This window comes from Neodiprion pinetum, chromosome 2 (assembly GCF_021155775.2).
Source record: "Neodiprion pinetum isolate iyNeoPine1 chromosome 2, iyNeoPine1.2, whole genome shotgun sequence".
Lineage (NCBI taxonomy): Eukaryota > Metazoa > Arthropoda > Insecta > Hymenoptera > Diprionidae > Neodiprion > Neodiprion pinetum.
Window position 1 is genome coordinate 19,277,026 of NC_060233.1, and position 10,227 is coordinate 19,287,252.

At 40.7% G+C, this 10,227-nt stretch overlaps 1 protein-coding gene across 1 annotated transcript; it reads left to right on the top strand.

Moving 5' to 3' along the window:
• Positions 1-4,657: 4,657 nt before the first annotated feature.
• On the top strand, positions 4,658-9,955 carry LOC138190362 (uncharacterized). The gene is made up of 4 exons (XM_069133144.1): positions 4,658-4,726; positions 6,754-6,926; positions 7,020-7,663; positions 9,783-9,955. Exons 1-4 carry the CDS (start codon positions 4,658-4,660, stop codon positions 9,953-9,955), a joined length of 1,059 nt encoding a protein of 352 aa, XP_068989245.1.
• Positions 9,956-10,227: the final 272 nt, after the last annotated feature.

The following is a 10,227-nucleotide window of genomic DNA, read 5'->3' on the forward strand; positions in this document are numbered from 1 at the left end:
CGTCCAACAATTCTGTCGAGAATTTTGAAAATCGTCAGCCAGTGAAAACACGTCCGTCTGTAAATACAAGTCCAAATACTCTCCCAAAGTTTGAACGTTAAAGGTTTGCCATACGTTGCACGTGTGTGCGTAATCGTCGTCTGACATATTCCGGTCATTCAATTTTGAATAAAACTGTTTTTCGACTGGTAAATGTTTCTCCTCGAGCTTCTTCCAACTGTCTATGTATTCGTACGGGAAGACACCTTTTCTAGTCGATGACCGAAATTTGTTCAAGCTACTGCAAAATTTACGTGGTAATGTTTTTTTACAATCGTCCAGATACGATGATAATTTATCGAGGCTGCTAGGCACGAAACGGTACGAATCTATGAAACGAAACGTTACATTCGTTCCCTTAACGAATTTAGTGAAGGAAATGTACTTTTCTTTATTAACAGGTAATAGTTTAACAGTACCTTCGAATGACGTTGCCAGGGCTCTGATCAGAAAATGCGAATCGTAACCCGACAGATTGTGGAATATCACTGGGATAGTGTGCGAATTTTGGTAATTTAGATTACAGCTGCGGTAAGCAGCACCACGGTACTTTCCCACGAAATGACAGTGATCCCGATGTTTCACGTCTTTGGGTGTAAACGGTTTTCCACAAATATGACAGACCGCCGATAAATCAAATTCGTTGATCCGATTGAAATTTAGTGGTTTCATCGGTACAACAGTTTTGTGGTTTCCCTCTAACGAATGTGCAAATTCCTTTAACTCATTCACAAACGGTTGGATGCAAGTTTCTCGGCGATTAATTTTGAATTTTGAGAGCGAATCGTCAAACACACACTGCAGATAGTGAGCTATACCAGATGGAATATGCTCCTGATGAATTGTTCTATTTTCCCCAAAACTTTCATGTGTGGGCTGCGGTAAACATTCTAAATCTGCGTGAACGCAGAACGGAACGGTTTCTTTGTGTTGAAAATATTCATATTTGAAAATCTTGTCCTCTCTGCTGGTGAGATGACTTTGGTTTTGTTCTAATTCATGCAATTAACTCGGTGATTCAACAAACATCTATCGAAATTCAAATGAGACAGACACCAATCGCACAACCACGTCTGATGTGAGCGTTTGGAAATTTGGGAACTTATTAATCTTGACAAATTTCGAATCCATGCAAAATGATGTGTTACATTCTTTTCAATATTTTCCATATCATCATCGTCATCGTCGTTTTCAGACTCTATTACTAAAAGATGGATTGTAGGTTTATCAGACTTGTTTCGGCTTAGATAAATGGGTACAATTTCACTGCGCTTTTGTTCTTTCCTCCTATCTATACCATAAACGTTAATTAAAAGTTTGGTAAGTTTCTCAAATTTTGGAATCTGGTCTAAAGACATTGGAAAATGCAAACCGTCGCATTGTAGCACTGAGCTGAAATGTGGATATGAAGTCATTTCATTGGGAGTTTTGTTGTTGGTCGTAAAGAGGGCTGCGGTGACTGACCATAGAAAGCAATATGAGTCGCTGTTACGGATGTTGACGACACCCTTCTTATCGTGAATATCTTTGGGTGGTGGTCTGTATGTGAACACACCGCCTCGCAGTGGCACGTACTTCTTGATATTCGCAGTCAAATTAATCATTTCAGTTAGCGACCAACCAGAGTTTCTCTCTCGAAAATCTCCCACCTTGGCCAACAGTTTTTGCTTTACGTTCTCTTCGAACCACCCGTGTTTGTCAGCGGCTGGAGGATGATCTGGTTTCTGGTGTTGAAATATTTCATTTCTTCAACAAGTTCAGCGTTTTCCGTAATATTGAATTTCCAACACAAGACACAGTATGCTTTTAAACTTCTCACTTTTCGCAGCTTTGTCTTCAGTCTTGCAACGACGAGGTGTTTCGCATCTTCCAAAACCCTGTTTAAATCTTCATGCCGCAGATGGATAATGGCTCCAATTGAATTCGGTTCCCGAAAGCTGTCTCCAAATCTTCCCACCGTACTCGATCGCTTCTTCGTCGGCTTCGTAATCCGTCACACACTTTTTGAAACTGTTGAAATTTGACTGTCAACGATTTCAGAATTACAGTTGTAGTCAAAATTCTTGTCTTCCCCCCGATCGATGAGGCGTTGTTGCGTAAGAGTTCATTCGAAAGCCTGGTATTCTGGGTTCCGAATCGAATCCATTTTGAAATCTCTGCCAGTGACAATTTTTCGGATAAAATTTTGAACGCCGTTTCTATGATTTGTATTAATTTCAAACACTTCTCCGAATCCATGTTTCTTTTTCTTTCGATCATGCACTTGACAAAGATAGAGTTGCAAAGCTTGCTCTTGAATGACCGCTCCACGCTGAAACAGTCCCTTTTATGGGTAAACACCGACATGACTCACCCATCGAGGCGGCTTCTTCACAGGGCTCACGAACTCAACGTCGCACCGCAATCCGTTGTCCGCAGGCCGCTCACCATCAAGTCGTAACTCTTTGGACGATTCCGAGTATTGTTTTCGTCGGACAATTCCAAGAATCTTTCAGGGTCAAAGAAGCTTTTTCTCACGGTCCCGGACCGCTCACCGTCAAGTCGAAACTTGTCGAACGCATTGTTTGTCAGCCTACATTCGTTCAGGGTCGAAGCAGCCGCATACAAATTTCCAAACCTTCCAGAATTCGACGTCGCACCGCAATCCGTTGTCGGCAGGCCGCTCGCCGTCAAGTCGACACTCACCGGACGATTCCGAGTATTGTTTTCGTCGGACGATTCCGGGAAATGTTTGTCTAAATTTCGTTCAAGGCCAGAGCGTGTCTTTCAGAATTCAACCTCGCACCGAAATCCTTTGACCGTATGCTGCTTACCGTCGAGTCGAAACACGTCGGTCAAATTGTTTGTTAGTCTCGATTCGTTTGAGGCCATGAGAATCTCCTCGAACCTCCTGGAAGCTCTCAAAACCTGACACATGCCAGGATTCTCCGTCGAACGTTCGAGGATCCACGGGGTCCGCTCGAACGCCTGCGGATTCACGGAGTGCGCTCGGTAATGTAGTTATCGATCCCACTCGATGAGATGATTTTCGTTACCGACAAAGAGCACAATTGATTCCACAAGGGGTAATACTACGAAAATTTCAGGCATTTTTACCGACGATCATGGTCATTTGGAGAATTTCTTACCAACAGTCATGGTCATCTGGAGGATTTTTCACCGACGATCATGGTCATTTGGGAGATTTTCTCACCTACGAGCGGTCGGCAGAGCACATTTCGTCTTACGAGAGTAGGGGTAACCTTCAAGGGTTTGCGTCTGGGATGCATGTATAGGCGGATTTTTGCTTGGTCGGTAAAGAAGACGTTTCTACGCAGAACCGGCCTTCTTATACTATTCAAGTCACGCCAGGATGCCGCTTCCATTTGCCTCAATTTTTCTAGTGCAGGGGGTGTGATGTGCAAATCTTCGATAATAATAACTTGCGGCGTACCGTTGAGAATCTCTGTCAATCATGAGATCTTCTTGACTTCTTTCACGGACACGTAGCACGCATTTCCCACCATTTTTCGCACAATCTTCGATACATCCTCGTGAGATTTGTTGCCAGCATTCCATGATATTCCGTGGTGATTGTGCGTGAACCAGACATCGGTAGCTCTACATTCAAGTGGTAAGCTTGTCAAATCGTAGGGCGGCCTGAAAATGATGTAATCCAGACCCTGGCCGTTTACGCTGATGACTGCGACTTCCTTGGGTACAAACTTTATGCTATGGCCAATAAAACATTGCACCTCTAGGATCATTGCCATGTTGAGGAGTGGGTATGTTGCGATCGATTTTACTGACAGACCGCGGGTAGAAGAGACTGGCTATTCGATCTCCAGCACACCTGCTTTTATCCCCTCGCCGCTGAATTCTTGTCGAAGCGGCGGAGGGGATCGCATAGTTTATTTATGGCACATGACTGCATGAGAATTCAAAGGGCATAGCCGGATAAGCAGGTCGAATCGGCCCCCGCTGAATTTTTTGTCGGTACTTCAGGGATCAATTTGGACCCAAATGAAAATAATTCAGTGAAAATTTCAGCTATTAATCTTAAACGATTTCCGAGTAATTGAAAAAAAACCTATTTTTGAGTATTTATTTTTTTTTTAATAGTAAAATTAAAAATTTTTTTTTGCTGATTTTTTTTCAAATACTTACGAGTAAAAGCTGTGAAAAAAATTTTTTTTTTATGATTTCTAGACTAATAGTTGATTTTTAAACTAAAAAACAAAATTACAATTATTTTTTTTTATGCCTATTTTAAAACATGCAATCACCAAATTTGGACAGAATACGTCTTTTATACCCTTCTGTACTCAGGAATTTTTTCAATTTTTTTGGTTTGGTGCAACGTCATGAAAAAAATTAAAAACCAATTTTTTGTTAATTATTTTATATTTCAACTGCTTAGAACACTACTTACAACTAATTATAAAATGTATTTATTCATAAAAATATTCATCAAAAACGTAAGTGGTCATCAAAATATTTGTTAATATTTTCGTCAATCTTCATCACTGTCTTCATTAATAACTACACAGCGCCCGGTATTATTGAAAATGCGACTTAATTGCATATTTTACTGACAGGATCATACCAGCTTTCTCAAGCAGTGTCATACTTAGCTGAGATGATGGATGAAGATAACAATATAAGCCTTCAGTACGTAAGATCGGCTGAAAACATTCTCAGATTTCAAGTAAGATCTCGGCATATTAATGCAAAAACATATCGCTGCTTCATTGAGTATCATCGTGGCAAAAATGGAGTTAACGGAATTTCTCGATATTGCTGTGATTGTGCCAACGGTCGGCGTACAGTTGGTTGTTGTTCGCATGTAGCAGCTATTATTTATTACCTATCACATGCTAGATATTTATCGAGAATTGTAAGACCAGCAGAAATTTTAAGTCGCATTTTCAATAATACCGGGCGCTGTGTAGTTATTAATGAAGACAGTGATGAAGATTGACGAAAATATTAACAAATATTTTGATGACCACTTACGTTTTTGATGAATATTTTTATGAATAAATACATTTTATAATTAGTTGTAAGTAGTGTTCTAAGCAGTTGAAATATAAAATAATTAACAAAAAATTGGTTTTTAATTTTTTTCATGACGTTGCACCAAACCAAAAAAATTGAAAAAATTTCTGAGTACAGAAGGGTATAAAAGACGTATTCTGTCCAAATTTGGTGATTGCATGTTTTAAAATAGGCATAAAAAAAAATAATTGTAATTTTGTTTTTTAGTTTAAAAATCAACTATTAGTCTAGAAATCATAAAAAAAAAATTTTTTTCACAGCTTTTACTCGTAAGTATTTAAAAAAAAATCAGCAAAAAAAATTTTTAATTTTACTATTAAAAAAAAAATAAATACTCAAAAATAGGTTTTTTTTCAATTACTCGGAAATCGTTTAAGATTAATAGCTGAAATTTTCACTGAATTATTTTCATTTGGGTCCAAATTGATCCCTGAAGTACCGACAAAAAATTCAGCGGGGGCCGATTCGACCTGCTTATCCGGCTATGCCCTTTATTGAATTCCCCACCAAGGTTTTTCATTTGCAGACGATTTTTCCTGGCCATGTTGCACATTACAGCCAGCTGATTGGAATCTTCTTGCGGAACTCCTGCGATTCTCGGTGGTAAGAAGATGTTGTATTCCCCATCGATCACCGTTAGAAGACGTACCACAAATTCCGTTTTGACCAGTCGTAACCCGGTGATGTTGTACACCTCTCCAGTTTCAAGTTCCGACAACTTATTGGCTGGTGGATTCTCCAGACGGCCTACGTGGTTAACTTCTGTTAGACCCTTCGCGTTTTAATCAGTTTCTCGGTTTTTTACGAGTAAGAGTAGTTCACGACGTGAAGAGGCTATGAAAACTGTATGATCATCGGAATAGGCTCACGTTTTATACACCACTCATCACATGGAATGGAAAATAAGCCTGGAGGTAAACTATTAGCGTAAAAGATTACGGATCATCAGCAACATTCCCAGCCTATCTGATTGCGGTGTCGCGATCCAGTCAATTAACACAAAAAGAGTTTATTCGAAGTATGACGAAAATATTATTTTTACCCTGGGGTTAAACTATTAGCTTGAAAGTTTACGGATGCCGGTGAAAAAATCAAAATGGCTGCTCATTCCCCATCGAATGGAAAATAAGCCTGGAGTTAAGCTATTCGCGTAAAAGTTTACGGATGACGGTGAAAAAATCAAAATAGCTGGTCATCCGACTAAGCAAAAATCAAAAATGGCTGCTCGTCGGGCGGCAAAATCGAGCAAGAATGCTGGTGGCGCCATCTATGTCTGCTCCTTCGACGGTGAAAAAATCAAAATGGCTACTTATCCGGCTAAGCAAATAATCTCATTATCAAACTGTCTGACGATGAAAAATCGAAATAGCTTTTCATCCGACTGAGCAAAAATCAAAATAGCTGCTTTCATAATGGCTGCTCGTCAGACGTCAAAATCGAGCGAAAATACTTGTGACGTCATGCATGTTAACAGCTTTTAACAACATCATGGGTTAGGCTCATCATCGTGGGGGTAACATATCGACTGCCGGTAAGGTTGGGACGGTGGCGGCAATTGGTAGGCCGCCATTTTCTGGGTTGGAACTCTCGTATCGATACTACTCTGTGGTATTTGACGAATCGATTGCGCACTCTGAGATTCATGCGCATCAACCGTTTGCATCATCCACTTTCCAGAACAACGATGAAATCCATATTGTTGTTCAACGTCAAGACTTGTGTCTAACGCCCTGTGAGAGCTTTCTCCACATTTATGGAAAAATTACAAAGGACGACGGTGTGAATGTGGTGACGACTACGAAATTGATCAATATGACTGTTTGCCGTTTGTTTAAAGACATTCGCTACGAGTGAAACGGTGTGGAGATTGAACAGAATAAAAATGTTGGTATCACCAGCGTTATGAAGGGGCACTAATCCCTGAGTTCGGGTCAACAATGTAGTCTGGAGAATACCGGTTGGTTGAGCGATGATGCCGAACTACCTGATGCTTCTGGAAATTTCGACGTTGTTCTACCGTTGAATTATATCCTGAGCTTCGCCGAAGATTATTGTCGAGTCACAGTGAATGGCAAACACGATTTGATTCTCACACGCTTAAACGCCGATTTGAATGCGGTGATTCAGACTCCGCCCACGGAAAACTTTAAAATTACCCTAAATAAAATCGAATGGTTGCTACCCCACATCAAACTGGCCGATAAACCGAAAATCCAGCTACTCAACTACATTGCCAAGGATCTGGCCGAATCCATGAGTTTTCGTTCTTGGGAAACGTGCGTGTATCCGACACTCCCGTTAAGGACGCGACATGTGTGGGCGGTCAAGACATCGACGCAGTTGGTGAAGCCAAGATATGTCGTTCTGGGATTCGAAACTGCAAGAAGAAACGATCCCCAGAAAAATGCCAGTGAATTTGATTATTGTCGAATCAGAGATGTAAAACTCTTTCTCAACTCGCACTGTTATCCCCATGGAAATTGGAATCTCGATATATCCAATAATCAGTACGCCATTCTCTACAACATGTATATTCAATTACAAACGGTCTACTACAACAAAGAGGCCGAACCTTTGTTATCGAAGCGTAAATTTATAAACCAAGCTCCCCTCATCGTTATTACTCGAAACAGAATGAATCGTTGAAAACCGGACCGGTGGATATTCGATTGGAATTTGACGCGAGCGTAGAATTTCGCGCAAACACCGCAGCCTATTGCATGATCTTGCACGATCGAGTCGTTGAGTACAGTCCGATTAGTGGCACGGTTGAAAAATTAGTATAAGTCAATTGTTGAATGATAATATGTTAAATTAATATGGATATTGAAAATAATATGTATAATTTCACTTCTTGAATTCAGAATAAGTTAATTTAGAATAGAATAAGAAACTAAATGTAATCGATGTTGGATGAAAAAATTATTAAAATCATTCAAACTCCATTTTGAACCTTCCTTCAGGGACCATTTCCTGGAATTTTTTCAATAGATCTAGCGGGTTTTTACCCCATCCGATTTATGCGCAATTCTCCGACGCCAAACAAGTCTCGACAGGAATTATTCCGTGTGTGTGTGTGTGTGTGTGTGTGTGTCAAATCCCATGAAAATAGCCATCTTGCGGCAAACCGCGAAAATGATCGAAGGGAGTGGGGGAGCGAGGGGGGTAGCGCGCGGGTTCAGGGAGGAACGAGGCGGGTAGCGCTGCGGATTTAGAGGGGAGCTAGGGGGGTAACGCCGCGGGATTCGGGGGAGCGAGGGGGGAGCTAGGGGGGAACTAGGGGGAAACGCCGCCATCTTTGAGTTAGAACTCTCGTATATACACTACTATAATACAACAGCCATTTCCTACATTAGTAGAATGGGCGGAGTCCGTTTTGAAGAACTCAATAGGTTGGCTAGAGCGATATGGGACTATTCTGAAGAGAGAAATATTTGAATTTTTGCGTCGTTTATTAGCACAAAAGAAAACACCAAAGCGGATTTTGAATCGCGCAGATTGGGGACGGCAACTGAATATGCGCTGTCAAATGTCGCATTTAGCAAAATTGTGCGTTCTTTCGGAGCCCCCGACGTTGACCTTCTTGTTACTCGTGTTAATACAAAGTGCAAAAAGTATGTGTCGTGGATTTGCGATCCGGGTAGCATAGCCGTGGATGCGTTTATTATATCTTGGAACAGTTTTCTTTTTTTTGCCTTCTCGCCGTTCGTAGTTATTCCACGAGTTTTACCAAAAATAAGAGACAAAAATTCGACGGGTATTCTTGTAGTTCCTTAGTGGCCCACACAAGCCTGGTATCCACTGTTTCAAGCTGTCCTCATTACCGATCCGATTATTTTCAAACCAAATAGGGGACTATTGGCTTCTTCAAACAAGGAACCTCATCCTCTCTGGAGAAACAATACCCTAGTAGCCGGAATTTTATCCGGAAGTCCTTCGAAATCAACAAGGTTCTGAGAGAATCTATCGAGCTAATGATTGCATCGCTTCGTGAATCATCACTCAAGCATTATAATACCGCATTGAAGAAGTGGTGTAATTTTTGCATCAAAATGGAATTAAGTCTGTTCAATGGCTCAATTGAGAATGTACTGTTACTACTCACTAAGGAGTATGAAAAAGCAGCTACTTACGGTTCGTTGAGTTGTTTGCGTTTTGCAATATCGCTAGTCGTTGGTCCAAAGACAGGTCAAGATCATAAGGTCAAAAGGCTTTTCAAGGGAGTGTCTGAATCACGCCCTTCTCGGCCAAAATATGATCATACGTGGGACCCAAAGCTGGTCCTGGACCATGCGGCTACTCTAATACTGAACGAAGATATTCCCCTAAAACGCTGTCAATGAAGCGCGTGACTTTACTTGCTCTTGTAACCGGACAACATATGCAAACACTCTCACTGATGAAGTTACCAAATATCGTGAGACTAGAATATTCTATTCAGATTAATATATCGGACAAGATCAAGACGTCACGGGTCAACAGGAGACAACCTTTATTGAACATACCGATTTATAAAAGCAATATAAGTATTTGCGCAGCCACAACATTAGAAGCATGTATACAACGAACGAGAGATCTTCTCGAAAATATACAGTCACTTTTTATCGCTATTAAAAGGCCACACAAGGCCGTGACTTCTCAAACTTTAAGCCACTGGGTGAAAAATATGCAATTTCAGAGCGGTGTTGACACTCAGATTTTTTCAGCCCATAGCACGTGCCATGCTTTGACATCAGCTGCAAAAAACAAGGGTGTTGACATAGATAACATAAGGAAGGCTGCAGGATGGAGTGCTCACTCTCAAACATTTGCAAGGTTTTATGAATTGCCTGTTGATAACGATAAAGATGCCTTTGCTATGGCCATATTAGATAATTGAGTTTTTCCCTGATCTTCCAAGTTTACAGCCTATATGATTATGATGAGTGATGTAATAAGCAATCAATATATTGGATGAAGCAAATAGTAGCGATAATTGTTGCCGAAATGATCTTCAAACATCTACACGATGATCTTGAGGAAGAGGCGCGAAATAAAATTGACTGATTAAACGAACTTACCTGTAAGTGAAGTTCTATCATGATTGTATGTAGCGCCTTTTCCGAAAAGATCAGTCCCACCCATAAAAGAACCCATCTCTATACATAGAGA